We start from the raw sequence: 21194 nt of genomic DNA, 5'->3' as shown, positions 1-21194 counted from the left end.
ATAAAGAAAGATAAATATTCTACCTGCTATTTGTTTTGTCAGGTGTACTGATGATCAGGAAACCAATAATGTTGGTGAGCTTTCCCCTTAACACCACCGAATTATGCAGTGATGCAGGTCTCTTAGTAAGTGAATGCATTTATCTAAATGATTCCTATTAGAAACTGAACAGGTTTTCCTCAATAATTTGAGATGACAGTGTAAGTATGCTTCTGTTTTGCCCTCTCTTCCTGTATACAAATGTTTTTACACACAGAGCAATAAATTAACATGAGCAGAAATAGTAGAACAATTTCAAAGCGTGTGAAGATTTTCTCACAGAGAAGGTGCTGTAACATTGATTCTTAAACTTTATGCAAAACAGTGCCTTTTCCTTGAAGTGAGACAGACCTGGCAGTTTTGCTGTTTAATGAGCGATGTTGGGGAAGAGGTCTGAAAAGCACCTTGAGGTAGAATAATATGTGCAGATTTCATGTTCTACAACCAACAACAGTACATTGATTTTTGGTTCAGCACGCTGGTAAGATTGCTTGCTTTGCACTTCCAAGTGGTGTAAAGAAAGCAATGATGGAAGAGTGAAGACAATTAAGAAAATGCTGTACCCATGAGAAGTGTGTGCATTGCTGCTCTGATTTGTGGTTTGAAATCCCCCAATTCCAGAAGCATGGGGAAAGTGAGATACAAACTTTTATCTTGTTTGGCCCTGCTTAATGAGACAGAAAGAGGCTAGAAAACGGTGGATTGTTGATGCTGCTGTTGTTTTCCATCCCTAAGGCCCTGCTGTCTGAAAGGAAAGACAAGCAAACTACCCATTCTTTGCTTGCCTTGCATACACTTCCAGATACCTAGAAGATGCTTACTTTATTTGTGTTTATAATCAGCCCTTGCAGTATGAAGGTGTTTCTAAGGGGAAATCTGCTACAGAAAAAAGGCTCAAATAACAATAGTTGTTATAAATAACAAATGCTGCACATCATTAATGACTTGCTTCTGAGTTTCTCAAGGTTTACTAAAATATTTCTCTGAAATGTCTTTCTGTATAATTAACAAAACACTAACCTAGCTAAATTATTAATCGGATTTCATTATTATACTTTATTTTTACGCCTTCTCTAAGTTATAATGCTCCCTGTATTCTTCTCAGTCATGGAAAAGACTTTTTGAAAGATTTCTTCTGACAAATATTTACAAATATTTCTGAACTATTTAAATAAAATTTTATATTAAAAAATACTTTGAGTTGTTTTCATTTATCCTATTGCTTCATTAGTGACATGAAATCTTTAACTAGCCCTATAGCTGTAATTATTATGCTCTTATAAGGGCATAAAACTACCTGTACATCTACTGTTTTCTCATGGATTTGCAATTTTCTCACCACTTTCCCTTTGAAACTTTATAAACCTTGCATGTCTTCTTAATATGCATCTGAAGTGGGCTATGTCTACCCAATAGTTAACATCAAACTACAAAGCTTATAAATTTCATAGAGTCTAGGAAAAACACTGTGTCATAAATCTGCTTATAACCCTGCTTGCTGGTTCATTTGCCATAATTCTTGACTTTTTGTAGCTTCATCCAAAATCAAAGGGTTTAATAAGCTCTGCAAAATCATAGCAAGCTGCCTACTGTAGCCTGCCAGAACTTTGCATACTTCCTGGAAGGCAACAAGCAAATGGAGTTTCTGCACATCAGTTTTCTCTAACTGCAGTGATCTGAAGTGAGGAAATCTGTACGAAAATTAATTTCTGAGTTTACAGTCTTCCTCTATTATATTAATTTTTTGGGTAATATTTAGGGTCAGAGGAAGAAGAATTAGCTGATGTAATTCTGCCTGGAAATCTGTTCCTTTCTTTCACCGAGGACTGCTTTGGGGATCGACTGGGGACTAACATCATAGGAAGCTACTCGTGCCTGTTGCCTTTCGGCTGGTCGCTGTGCATTGCTGTGAAGAGAGTACCTCCACCCTCCCTGTAACTAATGGTGTTGCCATCTGCTTCTAATGGAAGCACTCCTTTGCTGTCCTTGCGTGCTCCAGGTTTGAGCTTGCTGCAAAAGGTTTCCTGCTATTCCCAAGCTCATGTCCTGCTCCATTAAACTTCTTTTTTCACATCTATACCTATGTAAGCCTACTCACTTTGCTGAGGGTTTTTTTGACTCAGATCAGGATCAAAGTAAGTGATACAATCAATTCCTACATGAGCGGTCTTCTACATGAAAGGTCTTCTACATGATGGAACTTTATGAAAATTCATTAATATTAACTGCTTAAGGTAATTAATATCTACACAGAGTTTCAGAAGGATACAGATCTCACTCCTTTAAATTTCTATTTTATTAAGCTAAGAAATCTCAAAAGATTTTTCTTCATATGTATATAAGGTTTTTGATTCTGGTAATGTGAAATGGGGCTTTAATACCCCAAGGTATGTATTTTGAACAAAAAAAGCCCAAGAAAATAAAAATCAGGCAATTCAAATTAAAATTAAGTTCTGATTTTAGGCTTGTTTAGCTTGCCTTTCTTTTTTTTTTTTTTTTTTTTTTTAGAACTAGGATGTGACCGCAAAAAACTCTTGAGCAGATGCTGTGATTACAATGCCAAATAATTTTATATCTCTTCAGTGTGGACCTACCTAGGATGAGTATTTCTAGAAATAGTCTCCTGTAAGGCAGCATCCACACAAGGCTGTTCGCTCAAATGTAACACAAAAAGGTTTAGCTAGTTAGAATTTTCTCAAAAATTCAAGTTTACAGGCAATGTGCCTTTAGAAAGTATCTGAATTTTTAAACCTTTTGACTTCCTAATTTTCAGATGTAAAACACAATATGTAAAATTGCACAGAACAAACCATACTGTTATGAAATATTATGGTTACAAGTAAAACGCTCAAAACTCAGACTGTGCCACGAATAAGGTTGGAGTAAAATATTAATTTGTCCCTTTGTATGTATACATAGTAATGAATGATCCATAAAACATGCGTTTCTGCCTATGCAGAAATAAGGTGTACGTGCATGATGCCCACGGATGCCCTGTCCCCTGCAGCGGATAGAACAGATGAGCACCTACTTACTAGTTTTTTCGCTGTGTCCCATGCCTCACCTCCCACTGCCTGTGGAAACCCAGCTCCAAAGGCAGAAGCAGAAATACCCGTGTTGGCCGCTTCGCAACACCACCACTGCACGAGTGCTTCACCGGCCTTAGTTACAACCCAGGCGGCCTCTGAGAGTGGGAGAGGGATTTCACCTCCCACTAGCCACCTGCAAAATGGTGGCATGTGGGGATAACGCTGAAAATCGTGCATTACATTTGGTTGCTTAATCTGACTCCTCAATTGTCAAGGCAGTGGCTGGTTATCGTCTGCGACGCAATGTCCTACGGCTCCCTTGCAGGCGGACGTTACTTTTGTAGGCCGCAGAGGGGGCTCTGCTGCCAGTCCTCGCTATTTTTATGATTAAAAACCAAAAGCAGCACTGTGTTACACTGGCTAAACCCGGGAAACATTGTGAAAAGTTACAGGCAGCCTGGCAGGAGCTAAGCGGGGGGGGAGAGGCTGACCAACGCAGCATTTTGGCACCTTTTAATTCCATCTCGGCCAACCGCCATTTTCCTCCCTTGGATGCACCGCTGCTGGGGTGAGAGCACAGGCCGGGCTCCAGCTCTCTCTCTCTCTCTCTCTCTCTCTCTCAGCTCCCCCCCCCCGTCCCCTCGCTCGGGAACAAGCCCCGTCGTGGCCTACGCGCCGTGCGGACGGCCACACCTCGGAGCCACTCTCACGCAGGGAGCGCGGTGGCGTCCCGGCCTGCCTCGCTGTCCCAGGCGGGACTAGAACTCGCGGCCCCCCGCCTCCCGGCTCCTCGCGCTACCCGTGCGGCCACCGGGGCGCAAGCCAGGCGACTGGCGCGCGTGCCCGCACGGGCCGGGGAGAGGAGGGGAGGCGGAGCGGCGCGCGTGCGCGCGCAGCTGGCGGCCGGCCGCGCGCACTCTCCCAGGCTTCCCAGGGAATCCAGCGGCAGCAGGAAGAGGCGCTTCCCCGCGCACGCGCAGCTGGCCGGGCGGGCGCGCGCTGAGCCGCGGCGGCGGGAGGGAGGGGGGAGGGGAGGGAAGCTGCTGAGGTAAAGTTAGGGGGAGAGAGAGACTCCGTCAGCGAAGCGAGAGCCGGGGAAGCTCGGCGGCCGCCATTACTGAGTCGAGAGCGCCGGGGAGGGAACGGAGAGGTGGGACGGGGCTGCGGCTGCGGCGGCCGGGAGCGCTCGGGAGCTGCGGGCCGGAGAGCGGAGAGAGCCCCGCGGGGAGGAAAAGCCGCCGGGGGCGCCGGCGTGGAGAGAGCGTCCCGGGAATGCTGCCGCTCCCGCCGCCGCCGAGGAGCCGGATCCCGACGGCGCGAGGTGAGGGGAGGAATTCGGTCCCGTGGGACCTGGCCCGGCCCGGCGGCCCGGAGCGGGGCGGCCGGCCCGGCAGGCGGAAGGGGAGCGGGGGGAGGAGGCGGCTGTAGCCCGGCGAGCTGGTGCGGCGGCCGCTGGCTGTAACCAGTTCAAAGGGCTGGGGCTGGCGTGGGGAGAGGGGAGCCGGCCCCCCCCCTGCTCCTCCTCCCCCCGCGCTCGGCCCCCTCGGCACCTCCACGCGAGGGAGGGGAGGCAGGAAGGGCAGGGAGCCGAGTGCTTGGTCCCAGACAGGTGATGAAGGCCTGAGCAATGGGAGGGTCTGAGCCTGCTGTACGAGGCTGCCAGCTGGTCACGGCTCTCCAGGGAGGGAGGAAGGCAGGAAGGGGAGCTTCCCTGCTCCTCTCTCCTTCCTTCCTCATTCCCTTCTTTCCCCTTCTCCTTTAGCTTCCTCCCTTCTTCCATTCCCACTGCCTCGCCCCCCCCCCCCCCGTTCTGTTCTCCTTTCTCTGTACTTCTTTTCCTCCTCATCGCCCCCTTCTACTCATTCTCGTCTTCTCTGTTCTTTTCCTTCTCTACTAAATTTGAACAGTTGTCAATTTCTCTCCTCCTTCCTTTCACCTTCAAATATTGCTCGATATTAAATTTCAGAAAACTTCACTCTCCTAATGATGTGTGTGCATTTCTGTTTTTCCACCAGGTGGATTTTAAGGCTTTGAAATAGGGTAGCCAGTTGCAGTGTTGCAGCTTTCAAGCGTTTTGAATCCCTTCAACCAGCATAACCTTTAGACTCTCTCCACCCAAGGAAAGCACCAGAGATATACAGATATAATGCCATGGTGTTGTAAATGTAGGATATAAGGAGTATAAACCACTGTTTTAATTAAAAATAGAAGAAAGATCATTTTCTTATAAAAGGAAGACATACTTGTCACCTTCCCCCTAGAATACACCCCACCCTTCCTCTGTACCCCCCTTTTGCCCTCTCCTGCGTCGCTTTTGATATCGGCGTGGAGTATTGCCTTAATAAGTAGGAGGGAAATGTTTTAAATCTAGACCAAAATAGGCCTGTGGGGGTATGTGTGTATTCTTTAGTTTGGTGTCATGCAGATAACCGGGGGATTTTTTTTTTTTCTTAATAAAGATCCTTGGCAGAAATTTAAAAACTCTACACTGCAGAGTAAAAACAGTAAAGAGAGAACAGCATTTGCTGGTCAATTGGACGTCCATTTTAAACCTGTGTATTGAAGCCAGTTACAGCACTGGTACTTGCATACTTATTTCATAAATGAATGAGGAGTTTATAGGTAGGTTTTTCTGCTGTGCTGTCTTACCTTCCTAAGGTTCTTCAGTATGACAGCTGTTTTCAGCAGTGACATCAGTGACCAGAGTTAAGAGCTTTCTCAAAAAGCCTATACATATTTTTAAATTTATAGCACATATCTAAAAGCAGCATATTACAAATATTCACCCAGGTGCATTTTTATAAGGGTTTATTTTCCTTTGTGCCTCTTCGAAAATTATTTTTAAGAAGTGCTAAAATTCTTAAAATTCTATTTATAGTACTCTACTGACACTCTGCTACTAGAGCTTAGGAATTGTGATGTAAATATGGTAGTTTTTTAAAAGAGTCTAGTACTTGAAGTGTCAGAAATTGTTTAAGCATTTGCTACATTATCACTAGCTTGTTTTAGTATAACAAGTCACTTTTAAGCTTGGAACATACTAAGCTTAAATAGTATGTTGTGCTTTTTTTTTTTTTTTTTTTTTTTTTTTTTTTTTTTTTTTTTTTAAGTATCCCTATATAAAGCAGCTGCCAGCATTGTAAAAATGTAAATAATTGCAACCAAATGCCTACCACTCCCTGGTATTGGGCTTTATTTTAGTTAAGGTGTTACATGTGTAACATAATCCAATTAAATACTTTAGGCTCAGACTACATTGTTTTAAAATGCTATATTTGGCACTAACAGAATCAAATGCTGCACATGTTTTTGAGGCTACAGAGAAAACGTGCTTTCCTAAAGCCGTAGGTGTTTTTCCGTGTGCAAACTTTGTAGGAAAGAAAAGCACTGATCCTAATAGATTGTTCTGTGTAAGTTTCCCCTTTGGGACTTGTTATTTGAGTAGATGGTGCAAAAGTAATTCCATTCCGTTTAATAAAGATACTAAAAGGATGCTGATGGTATCTTAAGACTTCCAAAAGTACTTTCTTAACAGAAGAGAAATCCCATATACTGGCATCCTTCAGGAATATTTTGCCGAAAACTTCAAAACACTCCACATCGCTGCTTCTAGTAGACTAATACGTGGTGTGTTCTTAAGATTACGCATGGAAGGCATCCTTCAGGGATGGTACTCTCTGACCTTTGCTGGGAGGATGGAAGTTTGTGAAGCCAAATACTCAGCGTTAAGTTCTTCTGGCATCGTTACGTCGGTGAGCAAACGGAAAACAGTCGCATCTGTGGACGTGACGTCCCTCCGAGAGTGAAGCCCGTGATGCATTCTTGCTGTGTGATAAGAGAGGAATGCTTTTGAAAGGAGCTTGCGCTCTTTGGGCAGAGCAGAGCGTTCCCCGCTCTGCGGGAGCGCCCTGTGCCGCTGTCGGCCGCGTCGCCGCTAGGGGGCTCGGTGAGCACGCCTCGCCCGGCCCGGCCTGTCCGGTCCCGGCACGGCACGGCACGGCCCGGCCCGGCCCGACCCGGCGGCGGCGGCGGCGGGCGGAACGTCGCTGCCCGTTTTCACTTGGGCTTTGGCAGAAGTAGGGCGGCCTTTGGGCTAAGCGTCCCGTGGCTTTTCCAGTACTCCGCCGTACTCCTAACTACGAGAGGAAGTTTCGTTTCAGGTAGCCCCAGTAACACTGGAAATTCTGTATTAGGACTGTCAGGACTTTTTTTTTTTTTTCTTTTTCTTTTCCCCTCTATCTGTGCTATTTCTATCTTGATGGGCGCACAAAACTCTTAATCGCTTTTTTGTTGTTTTTTCTTTTTTTCCCCTGACAATTTTTAGCCTAAAGGTCAATGTAAGTGAGCTGGAATATTCTTGGGTTTTTCATCACCTTTAAAAAGTACTTTTAAGGGTATTACGTTTTACTGATTATTGGTTGAACCGTCTCATTGCTTCCTTATATTTTTGGATTTTAATGAAATATTCAAAGAAAGATGAGTTCAAAATTCCTCGCAGGAAAATCTGAAGCAATTGTAGTGAAGTTATTTTGAATGTGGGTATTAGCTGTGCTTTTCTAGTCACTAACACCTATCAGAAGCTGAAATAATTACTCTGTAGCTAGTTCTGCACATCACATTTTGTGCTAGATTAGAGTTGTTTCTTTGGCTTTGAGTTACAATTCCCATGCATTTTTGGAGTTCTGCATCAGTTGACATACAAGCATAGCAGAAGAATGTTTGCATTTAAAAAAGTAAAACCTGCATGCACAATTTTGGAAATGCGTATATTGTTGCATCTTGGCATTAATTTATTTAAATTGGCTAATTATTATGCAGAATATTACTTGGTGCTTACATATGCCTTTTCACTAGTTCATTTCATAATTTAAAAAAGAATTGGGTAACCAGTGTTCTCATTTTACATAGGTAAAAATTACACATATGGCTTGTACAAGGTCAAACAACCACCTACTGTTTTGAATTAAGTCTCAAAACTTACGGTGTCAGGTCCTGGATGCTATACTGCAGTTCCTCACAAAGCAAAATAACATGAAGTGATCCAGATATGTGGATCAGTGAAATTCGTTGAAGTTGCTGCTGCCAGGATGCAAATTTTTCTTTTTGCAGCAAAGGCATTTTAGCCCTTTTTCTGTCTTTACCTCGATCCCTCCTTCCTCAACTGCTTCTTTTTCTTTCTTATTTTTTAATGAGTTCTTTCCTGAATCCCCTTTGTAAAATTTCTCCATTAGTTCTTTTGTGTTCTTCCCGAATCTTCCGGATTTGTAATATGAAGTTGAACAGTCAGGTTTTCTCTTTTTTTTATAAATTGATTATTTTACTTTTATTTGTAAAGAATTATCTTGGCTATGTAACTTCTTTAGGGATGGTAGTTGGCCATCATACTAACCAAATCTGAAATGAACAGCGGTTGGGGTAATCCATTCTCATCCTTCATTTACCTAGCATGACTAATCACCATACCACTTAAACTGTATTCCTTTTCAGTCAGAGTATCACTATTGAAGGCATTTCAAGGCATTTCCTTTACTATCTTGTTATTGCTTGATTGAGCTTATTTCCTGGTAACCAGTCTGAATCTTTTTTTCCTAGTGTTGGCTGGTACTTGCAGCATTTTACCAGGGAGCATTGTGTTTACCCTTATTTATAAATAAGATTTCAAGTACGGTTACTTAATTAAGATTACCAGCATTTGTGAAGGCAAGAATATTGGCATATTAGTAGAGAGGACAGGACACATTAAGTGTCTAGGACCTCAGCAGACTTTGGTGAATTGAAATTGTTGATGACATTGGTATACTCCTTATCTGGTTTAGTTTCTAAAAAGGGTTTTGGTTTGAAGAGAAGATTTCTTGTGCTTGTTTAAGTGAAAAAGATACCTCTTGGTAAATATGGAATGAGAAGTAACAACATTACCTTAAGCTACATCAACATTAGGTTTTTTTACTGGTTCTTGAAGTGAAAATGGTTGAGTTGTTATTCTGGTATGTTTTGGGTAGAGCTGTAATTACTGATGTGCTGATAAGTCTTAGAATTTGGATACCATACTAAATATTTTCCAATGCCAAGTTTTGGTTCTCAAAAAGTGTGAAGTGAGGGATGACTCGGTATAAAAACTTACTGTCAGCAGTAACCTGAATCCAGAGCTGTAACTTCCTTGGAATCGTGGTCTTTGATATTTGAAAGTGCTGTGCATTCAAAAGTTGTCCTACAAACCATTTCAGCGATATCTAATGTGTTTGAATTTACTTTGTGATCTGCTGTAGATGTCAGAGTAACTTTCTGTTGGTGTACTCATATACCTTGCAAAGCAGACTACTAGGCTGTGATGGCCTTTTTTTTCCATGTGTGCTTTTCTTCACTTAGCCAGCTAATTTACAAACACTATCACAAGGCTATGGTAATTGAAACTAACCCTGAAAAACACTGGTCCATAAACTGTTGCATCTAGACAACATTACAGAGTGAGTAAAGGACTGTGGGAAAACACTTACTTTCCCTGTTGGCATTGTTTGCAGCTGCTTAAATAGTTGTTGGTCATGAGCAATTCTGTAGAGTCTTTCAGATGACATCTCTGCTTCAGCCATGTTAGGTCTGCAGGTGGTAAATATTTTTAGGTTTGGAAAGCAATTTTGGAAGGTATATCAGAAACATTCAGAACATTTATCTGTTAGTGATTTTCTTGGCTATGGTTTTGTGATTTTTCTTTCACATCTACAAGTTTCTGTGCAACCACAGTTACTAAATAATGATAGGTGATTAACTATTTTAGTATGTATTAGTTGCTAATAACATGGCATTCTATGCTAATGTTTAGAATTCAGCTCAGAAGACTTTGGGGAGACATGTATTTGAAAATAGGGGATTTCTCTGGCCTCTTGATGCTTCTGGCTGATCTTGGGGGGGGGGGGGGGGGAAGGGTTGTCTTTGAGCTTTCTCTTGTGACAGTGTGCATTGCAAAATGGCTGGTGTCCCCCTCCCCCAAGCCCCAGATGCATTCTTGCAGGCACAGACACTTTTCTCTCGGTCTGTCTGCTCTTCCACATACTCTTCTTCAGGGTCCTGTAGTCTGTTTCCTCATGTGCAACTATCTGCTCTGCTCACCTAGCTGTGGACATAGAGGAGTGCCACAGCTAGGAGGTAAGGACAGGGAGTGTGATTTATCTCCTGTCTTCTCTTTCAAGTGATAGAGTTCAGCTTTGCAGCTAAGCCAGGCTTAGTGCAGGACTGATAGCCTGCTGCCTAATGATTTTGGTGTGGTTCAGTGCCACAAGTTGAGAATGGCAGTATTATTGTTGTATTGGTATATTGCTTATCACTATTGCTGAATATTTTTTGTCCAAAAGAAAGTTTACTAAAGCTTAGACTTTTTCAGTTAGCTATGTTATTCCCAAAGCAAAGTGGAATTACTGAGAATATAATCGTGAGTGACAAAACAAGAAAAAACTCTGCTATACCTTCTTGATGTTTAGCATGTATACAGCATGGTACTGCATCTTGCTTAAAAATGACACCTTTCCTTAGTTAAAAGTGGCTTACATCATGATCCAATTCAAGAGCCTCAAGTTCCTTTCCTTTTTTGCATCTTAATATGTGCATCACTGGCCTGTCATTCAAAGTCGGGGTTTTGTGTGGATGCGAACTGAACAAGTTCCCTGGAAGGGAGTTCCGTTTTTGGTTACTTTGTAGCAGCATCCCTGCAGTAAAACCAACACTTATGAAGGTTATACTAACAATTTGTATCCTAGTTGAGAATTCAAAATATATTATATTAAATATAATTATGCTTTCAATTTCTGATTTGTCACAGTCTGTGAGGCCTTTAAATTTAGAAATGCTGTACTACAGGTAAAATGGTTTTGAGGTAGACTGTACTTTTTTTCTAGTGATGAAATGTATATACATGTATTTAGACATGCATTCATTTTATGTATTTTGTACTATACTGACTTCATCTTACAAAACAATGTTCTAGATATTTTAGAATTCCAAATTCTTCTACAAGTGATTAGTGATTTTTATATCTCACATTTTGTGTGTTATCTGAGACACTATATTAATTTTTTTCAGAATAGGCTTCTGCAACCTAGGTATTGTTAAAATACCAAGTTGAACTTATGAAATTGCAGTCACTTAAGAATTGTGCCCTCTCTGTCCCAAGTATTAGTAGCTGTGCTTACAGGATTTAAACCCTCTAAGTTTAGAGGAAGACCAGCTTGAGCTCCAAGTTCTGTTTATAGGTTTAAAATGAGGAAAACAATCCTCATGTATAAGTGAAGTGTTGTACCTTCTCCAATTGCTGCTTCTGCTTTCATAATTTTGAAATTATTAAGAAATCTTACTTTTTGTTTTCAGATCCCTCAGGGAAGAACTTACTGAAGGACACTGTTTAAATGTGTGACATTACTGCAGGAAGATCACAGCAGGATAATCATCTTGGTTTGCACCTTGTTTTTCTAAGGGTAAGTTTGGGCTTTAGGTCTTCATAATCTTATGCTTAAGGGGGGAGGTGGGTGAATAAGTACAAGATGATACACTTTATTTTCTTTATAACTACATTTGGGAATCTAACAGTCTGTAGAGTCAAGCTCCTATGGTGTGACTGTAGAAGGTCAGAGATTCTTCCTGCAGTGATGTTGTATACTTTGTGTCTGCTGTAGTTCTTCAGAATTTTTCTATTTAAACATAGAAATGCTCTATTATTTTCAATTTGAAGACTGAAATTAGTTGGGGAAATCAAACAACCACTCTTTTGAATCTGTAACAAAGACAAAGGGAGTGTGGGGGGCAATGAATTAAGAGTGTTTTCAATTTGTTATAACAGAATTAGGCAGATTGAAGTAAGATAATTGAGCTAACTTACCATAAATTTCCAGTGTGTGTATTTTAAAACTGTACAAAACTATAAAGTACCTTTAAATTAGTGGTATATTGAAAAGAAAAATCTTCCATTTGGGGAGCAATTTAGTAATTATGTATTAAATGTGAAACCATTATAATGTCAGGTTTTTACCAGGTTTATTACTTAATTAACATAGATTTCATTCTGTGACTTGCTTTGTACAATCAATGCAAAGTAGAAACTGTATAAAAAATGGAAAGAAAACCACACTGGTTTTAAGTATCCTTGGTGATACAACTCCCACTATGGTGAAAATCTTCCATGTCAGAAGTTTTGTGAGAGACTAATGTGTTTGTTTTCCCTTTGTCAGTGTCCCATTTCACCTTACTCTTTGTACTTAATCACTTAAAAATGTATTGATTTGACAAAACATTTATTGCTGGAGGAGTAAGAACCTTTGCTATGTGAGGATGTAGAGTATCTGAAAGTATTGATTGTTTCTTATAAACTAGTTGCAAATTGACAGTGTCTTCCTGATTAAATGAAGTAATCCCGTGGATGAAGATTTTTGTGTTCTAGTTTAGTCCACGTCAAATCTGTATTTGCTGTGGCAAACAGAAAACGTTTTATAGTGGAAATGCTGACTAAACTTCTCATTCTAATAGTTTGAATGATGCTACTATGATAAGCTTTGCTTTAGAAAGAAAACACTGGGTTTATTTGTAATAATATAAACACTGCTTGTGAAGGATTTACTTTTGCTAAGTATTTTTATTCCCAGAGCCATTTTCTGTTAGCTCTAAACTCTGTGTTTTAAGAGTATAAAAAACATAGTGGAAACAGTAAAAAGCAAAATTAAAAATACAAATTCTCTTTCTGAATGTGTCTTTGAGTAAACTGATTTAAACAAAAAAAGAAAAATCTTTACTAAAACATGGCATAAAAGTTTCAATTCTTGCAATATAAAAACTCTCAAGTATAAAAATTAGACCGAGTTTACTTTGCTCTTAATTTTGTAATGAAATTGATACTTCATTATAAAAAAGATACTTTCCTTGACTGTGATTTCTGTAACTGAAAGCTCTTTTTACATATGGGTATTTTATATTTTGGTCAATTAATTTCATTACAAATATTGTTACATAAATACTATGCTTCCAATCAGAACATCAGTTTTCTATTTCTAGGTGTTAGTAAGTTGGAAAGCCCTGTTGGCCAGGCATTGATTCTATATGAGATATTAAAGGTTTCAATATTTTTATCTTCTATTACAACTTTTAATGATACAAATACTTTTTACTGCTGCATGTCTTCAAACTCAGATATGTTTTAGCAGTTGTGAATTAGTTTTACAAGTATAAAGCAGATTTTGAGAGCTTTTTGGGTGACAGATCCTACACTTTTTTTTTTTTAAAACTAAAGGAAGGTACTACAGTACCATGCTTAACAAATTGTTGCTAAGAATGACAAAATGCATAACAAATAAAGCTGAGATATTGAAACTAAAATTTCAGTATTGATGCTCGTTATACTTTTTCCTTTCTATAGGGGCTATTTATGGGTTCTTTTACACGCATTTATGTTGTTGTTTTGTACTCCACAAATGTAAAACCAAATATGTTAAGTACATTAGTCTGTACCTTTCATTTATACTGCCATGTGATAGCTGTCTTTTTACCAAGAAAAAGAAAAGTATTTTTATCAAAATATTTTCACAAAATTATAGAACAGTGTAGGTTGGAAGGGACCTCTGGAGGGCATCTTGTCCAGCTTCCCTGCTCAAGCAGGGTCACGTAGAGCAGCTTGCCAAGGACCATGTCCAGGCGACTTTCGAATATCTCCAGTGAGGGTGCCTTTACAACCTCTCAGGGCAACCTGTGGCAGTGCTTAGTCACCCTCACAATAAAAAAATGTTTCCTGATGTTCATATGGCACCTCCTGTGTTTCAGTCTGTGCCCATTGCCTCTTGTCCTGTTACTAGGCACCACTGAAAAGAGTCTGGTTCTGACTTCTTTGTACCTTTCCTCCAAATATTTGTACACATTGATGAGATCCCCCCGATCCTTTTTTTTTCTCCAGGCTAACCAGTCCCAGCTCTCCCAGCCTTGCCTTATATGAGAGATACTTTAGTCCCTTATTCAGCTTAGTGACCCTTTGCTGGACTCTCTCCAGTAGCTCTATATCTCTCTTGTACTGTAGAACTGGACGCAGTGCGTCAGGTGTGGCCCCACCAGTGCTATGTAGAGGGGAAGGTTCACCTACCATGACCTGTTGGCAATACTTTGTCTAATGCTGCCGAGGGTACCGATAGCCTCGTTTGCCACAACGGCACATTGCTGGCTCGTGTTCAGCTTGCTGTCCACTGACATTCCCCAGGTCCTTTTCTGTAAAGCTGCTTTTTAGCCAGTTGGCTCCTAGCATATACTGGTACATGGGGTTATTTCTCCCTGGATGCAGGACTTTGCAGTGCACAAGGTTCCCATCAGCCCATGTCTTCAGCCTATTGAGGTCTCCCTGAATGGCAGCACAATGCTCTGGTGTATCAGCCAGTCTTCCCAATTTTGTCATCAGCAAACTTGCTGAGGGTATACTCTGCCCCATCATCCAAGTCATTAAGGAAGATGTTGAACAGTATTGGACCCAGTATTGGCCCCTGGAGTACACTGCTGGTTATTGGCCCCCAACTAGATTTCACGCCACTGATCACAACCTGCTGGGCCCAGTCATTCAGCCATTCATTTTTTTTTGTTTTCCTCATAATGCAATTGTTTCTAAAACAGTAAATATCTTTCCATTTGCAGTATGTAAGCAAGCAAAGTCTTCTCATGAATAACTGAGAGTTAGTGGTAACTGTATACTTGATGACAGCTTCCGTAAAGCCACTGGAACCTTGTTATAATTCTGTGGAAGTTTGAGTGTAGATACAGTAGTTTTTGTTTACAGTTACTAAAAGTTTTTGCTTTTTTCCTAGGGACGGAATGATACTACATTGTAATCTTAAAATCTCAGACATAAATCTTATTTTTCTGTACTTTGTATGACAATATTTGTATTTTTCTGTAGAATTCACATTAGAAACTTCTTAAAAGCAGCTTACTGTTAGTATACAAATAGAGTAGTTTACCTCTGCAGGTAGGCAGCAGCTGAGCCACATTGCTAACTTCCTGGTTTTACAGCTGCTTATTTTGAAGGTTTCTTTACTGAAACCTAAAACCAAACCTACAAATGCACACAAAAGCAGTGTTATTCACGCAGGTAAGCATGCTATCTAGTGGAAGTATGAGTGTGAATAGAATTATGTGTATGTGAATATTGGGTTGGGTTTAGAGTTTGTGTTGTATTTATTGCAGTGGAAAATGCTGAAAATGCTTTCTAGTGCCTAGTACCCATAAACTATGAAGGAAAACAGTAATTTGGGGCTTTGGGTGTAGTTTGTTGTTGGTTTTTTTTGTTTTTTTTTTTTTTAGAAGTATGCTGATCACCTATCAAAATAGATGATGAACTATTATTAAACTGTGCCTAAAAACTGTTTCTTTTAAAATTTATAATATAAATAGAATTTACATGAATGAATTATGAGTTTAAGATCTCATTTAAAGTAGTTGTAAAATTTTCATATACATAGAAAATGATTTCAGGGTGAGCAAGCAAAAGTGTTTTTTAAAATCTCTTTTCTCTCATGAATGTTAGAAAGAAATACCTGCAATCTTTAAATTTTTTTGCTCTTTGTTTTCTTTAGGAAGATGATCCTCCTCATCCTGGTTATCTGAGGTTCTCTCAATGACAAGCTGAAGCAGGAACAACTGAAAGCTATTTCTGGAACCCTGGATATACAACTTAAATTTGTAGGAACCTTTCCAGAATGAAAACCACATACAGTTACGTTGATAATTGCAAAAGGATGAGAGGAAAGTTATGATGGCAAAAAACAAAGAGCCACGTCCCCCATCTTATGCTGTTAGTGTTGTTGGACTGTCTGGAACTGAAAAGGATAAAGGTAATTGTGGAGTTGGAAAGTCGTGTTTGTGCAATAGATTCGTTCGTTCAAAAGCAGATGAATATTATCCTGAGCATACCTCTGTGCTTAGCACAATTGACTTTGGAGGAAGAGTTGTTAACAATGATCACTTTTTGTACTGGGGTGACGTAACACAAAGTGGTGAGGATGGAATTGAGTGCAGAATTCATGTAATCGAGCAGACTGAGTTCATTGATGATCAGACTTTCTTGCCTCATCGGAGTACGAATTTGCAACCATATATAAAACGTGCAGCTGCCTCCAAACTGCAGTCAGCAGAAAAACTAATGTACATTTGCACAGATCAGCTAGGCTTGGAGCAAGACTTTGAGCAAAAACAAATGCCTGAAGGGAAATTAAGCATAGATGGGTTTTTATTGTGCATTGACGTAAGCCAAGGATGCAATAGGAAGTTTGATGATCAACTTAAATTTGTGAATAATCTCTATATCCAGCTCTCAAAATCTAAAAAACCCATAATAATAGCAGCAACGAAATGTGATGAATGTGTGGATCATTATCTGCGAGAGGTTCAGGCCTTTGCTTCAAATAAGAAGAACCTTGTGGTAGTGGAAACATCGGCGAGATTCAATGTCAATGTTGAAACATGTTTTACTGCACTGGTACAAATGATGGATAAAACTCGTGGTAAACCTAAAATAATCCCCTATCTGGATGCCTATAAAACTCAAAGACAGCTAGTTGTTACAGCAACAGATAAGTTTGAAAAACTTGTCCAAACTGTGAGAGACTATCATGCAACTTGGAAAACTGTTAGTAATAAACTGAAAAACCACCCTGATTATGAAGAGTACATAAATTTGGAAGGAACAAAAAAGGCCAAAAATACATTTTCAAAACACATAGAGCAGCTTAAACAGGAACATATTAGAAAAAGAAAAGAAGAATACATTAATGCATTGCCAAGAGCTCTTAATAGTCTTCTGTCAAATCTTGATGAGATTGAACACTTGAGCTGGTCAGAAGCCTTGAAGTTAATGGAGAAAAGGCCTGATTTCCAGTCCTGTTTCGTAGTGCTTGAAAAAACACCCTGGGATGAAACTGACCATATAGATAAAGTGAATGACAGAAGGATTCCATTTGACCTTCTCACTACGCTAGAGGCAGAAAAAGTTTATCAAAACCATGTGCAGCATCTTATATCTGAAAAAAGGAGGGTTGAAATGAAGGAGAAATTCAAAAAAACTCTTGAGAAAATCCAGTTCATTTCACCCGGACAGCCATGGGAAGAAGTTATATGTTTTGTGGTGGAGGATGAAGCATTCAAATATATCACTGATGCAGATAGTAAGGAAGTATATGGTAGGCATCAGAGGGAGATTGTTGAAAAAGCCAAAGAGGAGTTTCAGGAAATGCTTTTTGAACATTCAGAGCTGTTTTATGACTTGGATCTTAATGCAACACCAAGTTCAGATAAAATGAGTGAAATCCATGCAGTTCTGAGTGAAGAACCTAGATACAAAGCTTTACAGAAACTTGCACCTGATAGAGAATCTCTTCTGCTTAAACACATAGGATTTGTTTATCACCCAACTAAAGAAACTTGTCTCAGTGGCCAGAATTGCATGGACATTAAAGTAGAGCAGTTACTTGCCAACAGTCTTCTGCAACTAGACCATGGCCGCTCAAATTTATACCATGATAGTGCCAACATTGATAAAGTCAATCTTTTCATTTTGGGCAAAGATGGCCTTGCACAAGAATTGGCAAATGAAATTCGGACACAGTCCACCGATGATGAATATGCATTAGATGGAAAAATATATGAGCTAGATCTTAGGCCAGTTGATGCAAAATCCCCATACCTGTTGACTCAATTGTGGACCTCAGCCTTCAAACCACATGGTTGTTTCTGTGTGTTTAACTCTATTGAATCACTGAATTTTATTGGGGAGTGCATTGCAAAAATAAGGGCAGAAGCATCTCAGATAAGGAGAGACAAGTATATGGCTAATCTTCCATTTACGTTAATACTGGCTAACCAGAGGGACAGTGTTAGCAAGAATCTACCTATTCTGAGACATCAGGGACAGCAATTGGCCAACAAATTACAGTGTCCTTTTGTAGATGTGCCTGCTGGTACGTATCCACGCAAATTTAATGAGACCCAAATAAAACAAGCTCTGAGGGGAGTACTGGAAGCAGTTAAACACAATTTTGATGTTGTAAGTCCGGTTCCCACCATTAAAGATCTGTCAGAAGCTGACTTAAGAATCGTCATGTGTGCCATGTGTGGTGATCCATTTAGTGTGGATCTTATTCTTTCACCCTTCCTTGACTCTCACTCCTGTAGTGCTGCTCAGGCTGGCCAAAATAATTCTTTGATGCTTGATAAAATAATAGGTGAAAAGAGGCGTCGAATACAGATAACTATATTATCATATCATTCTTCAATTGGTGTAAGGAAAGATGAACTTGTTCATGGATATATACTGGTCTATTCTGCAAAGCGGAAGGCATCAATGGGAATGCTTCGGGCATTTCTTTCTGAAGTTCAGGATACGATTCCTGTCCAGTTAGTGGCTGTTACCGATAGCCAGGCAGACTTCTTTGAGAATGAAGCAATCAAGGAACTCATGACTGAAGGAGAACACATAGCAACAGAGATTACTGCTAAGTTTACAGCTTTATATTCGTTATCTCAATATCATCGTCAAACTGAGGTTTTCACATTGTTCTTCAGTGATGTATTAGAGAAGAAAAACATGATTGAAAGTTCTTATATGTCAGACAGCACAAGAGAAACAACGCATACAAGTGAAGATGTTTTTCCAAGATCTCCCAGAGGAAGTTCCCTTGACTATAATTATCCAGATTCAGAGGATGATACTGAAGGACCACCACCTTACAGTCCAATTGGTGATGATGTAAGGTTACTCCCAGCACCTAGCGACCGCTCAAAGTACCGATTGGATTTGGAAGGAAATGAATATCCTATTCACAGTACACCACTCAATTGTCATGACCATGAACGCAACCATAAAGTGCCTCCTCCAATAAAACCGAAACCGCTTGTTCCAAGAACAAATGTGAAAAAACTGGATCCTAACCTCCTGAAAACAATTGAGGCAGGTATTGGCAAAAACCCCAGGAAACAACCTTCTCGAGTGCCTGCGGCACCACCAGAAGATATAGACCAATCTGACAACTATGCTGAACCTATTGACACTATTTTCAAACATAAAGGCTTTGCAGATGATATCTACGCGGTTCCAGATGATAGTCAGAATCGTATTATTAAAGTTCGAAACTCAGTTGTTATAAACACTCAAGGTGAGGAAGAAAATGGGTTTTCTGATAGAATATCCAAAAGTCATGGGGAAAGAAGGCCTTCAAAATACAAATATAAGTCTAAGACTCTGTTCAGCAAAGCTAAGTCTTACTATAGGAGAACACATTCGGATGCAAGTGATGATGAGGCTTTCACCACCTCTAAAACTAAAAGAAAAGGAAGACATCGTGGAAGTGAAGAAGATCCACTTCTTTCACCTGTTGAAACATGGAAGGGTGGCATAGATAACCCTGCTATTACATCGGATCAAGAATTAGATGATAAAAAAATGAAAAAGAAAACCCAAAAAGTAAAAGAAGATAAGAAGGTAAGTCAATTGATTTAAATTTTATTTAAAACTTCTGGTGCATTGTAAGAAGGGAAGAGTCAAAATATGCAAGAGTTGCACCCTATTTTGAAACAGGTGCTTTAAAATTTTGATGTAACGTTGTTTGATTTTTGTCCAAGTTTCTACTTAACTTGCTCAGAACTAGCAAACCTCATGGAATGAAATGGTTTGTCTACCTAATCAGCTGTTCAAAAAGTTTCAGCTCTCTTCACCTTTGTATGTACATGTGCAGTCTCCCTTCCATATGAGTAGGTGAAAGCAGAATTAGGTCCACAGATCCTTTTTTTTAATTGTAACATCTTTTTTTATTTTTTTTTTTTATTTTTAAAAAGCTGCTTTGTGAGTTCTTGGTTAGAACTGGTTCTTTCAGTTCTTGCAGTTCTGGCTGTTGGAATGAAGTTTAGGGCTGGTGAATGAAAGGGGTGGTTTCTTTTTAATTCTCAATTGTCTGCTTGGAACTCTAAAACAAGAGCACGAAAAGGAAACTTTGTATAGTGGTTTTACTGACTGCTGCATTTTCCTAGTGTGGGCAAGCAAGTAATCAAGTTGAAAGCTGTGCTACCTGTACAATTCTCTATTCAAACAAAATAAAGGGAACAAAATGCCTGCCCAGCATGGGTTTCTAAATAATAATGTGACATTCTACTTGGAAAATGTCTACGTTTTATTTTGTTCTTTATGGTTGATAGTTACTTATTATTTTTTTACTTACTGTTTTAAAAATTATTATATCAGGATATTGTTGTGGTGTAGGTTCTGGATGTATACTCTTTATAGTTTAGATTTTAATTTTAGGCTAGCAATTGTTGTTTTGCATATAGATGTTGTTTAACATTAAATCAGGAGTGTTCCTGGTCAGTTAGATATTTTCTTTCTTGTCTCAAAATAAGTCAACCTTTTTAATATTGTGTTTTGTAGCATTTTAAAAATGTCCCTTTTAGCTTAAATCTGACAGTAGTTGAATGGCATTTAGAAATAAGTTTTGTTCAAGTACAGCATAGTTAAATTTTACTAATGGATTAAATTCTGAATGGCATGTCCTAGTATGCAGCTGTGATTTGAATTACACATGACTGATTTAAAGGGCACTAAATTTTCTTAAGGCTTACTCATAAGCATAGATAATGATGTCTTGTGGGTATAAAATCATGGTTAAAAATACTTTGAAGTTATTCCTTTTGGGAAACTTAAATGTTTTTTAAAGCAATCATTTATATACTTTTGATTGAAATAATCTTGCTACATAGAAATTGAAATGTAGTATTCATAATCCTCCTACTGTCTCAGCTGCATTGAGTTGACAGAAAGTTACTCTGAATTGGATATTTGTTTAAACTGTATAGACCTAGTGGGGTCTTATCTTCTTGGCATTGTGTGAGAAACTCCCCGATATCTTTACCAAAGTCACCACTTTTGGCTTTGGCCTGTTGAGAGACAGCCTGAGTTGGAAGTTTCAGGCTGTTCTAAATTTTTGTAGTGGTTAAGACTCTTGAAGAGTACAAGAGTTGTTTCAAGTTTTCTTTAACGTACCTCTTGGTTTTGTTGGGGGTTTTGGTTTTGTTGGGGGTTTTGGTTTTTTGGGTTTTTTTACTTGCAATTTGTGGTCCAGGGCTGATACTTTCAAA

At 39.6% G+C, this 21194-nt stretch overlaps 1 protein-coding gene across 1 annotated transcript in view; it reads left to right on the top strand.

Moving 5' to 3' along the window:
• Nucleotides 1–4274: 4274 nt before the first annotated feature.
• Nucleotides 4275–21194, top strand: part of ARHGAP5 (Rho GTPase activating protein 5) — a 51420-nt gene continuing 34500 nt past the window's right edge. The window contains exons 1-3 of the mRNA XM_030038080.2: nt 4275–4389; nt 11424–11530; nt 15650–19548. Coding sequence (XP_029893940.1) covers nt 15826–19548 — 3723 coding nt within the window. The 5' untranslated portion in view covers nt 4275–4389; nt 11424–11530; nt 15650–15825. The remainder of the gene's footprint in view (nt 4390–11423; nt 11531–15649; nt 19549–21194) is intronic.

This window comes from Aquila chrysaetos, chromosome 2 (genome assembly GCF_900496995.4).
Source record: "Aquila chrysaetos chrysaetos chromosome 2, bAquChr1.4, whole genome shotgun sequence".
Classification (NCBI taxonomy): Eukaryota; Metazoa; Chordata; class Aves; order Accipitriformes; family Accipitridae; genus Aquila; species Aquila chrysaetos.
This window is presented reverse-complemented; position numbering and strand designations above follow the sequence as displayed.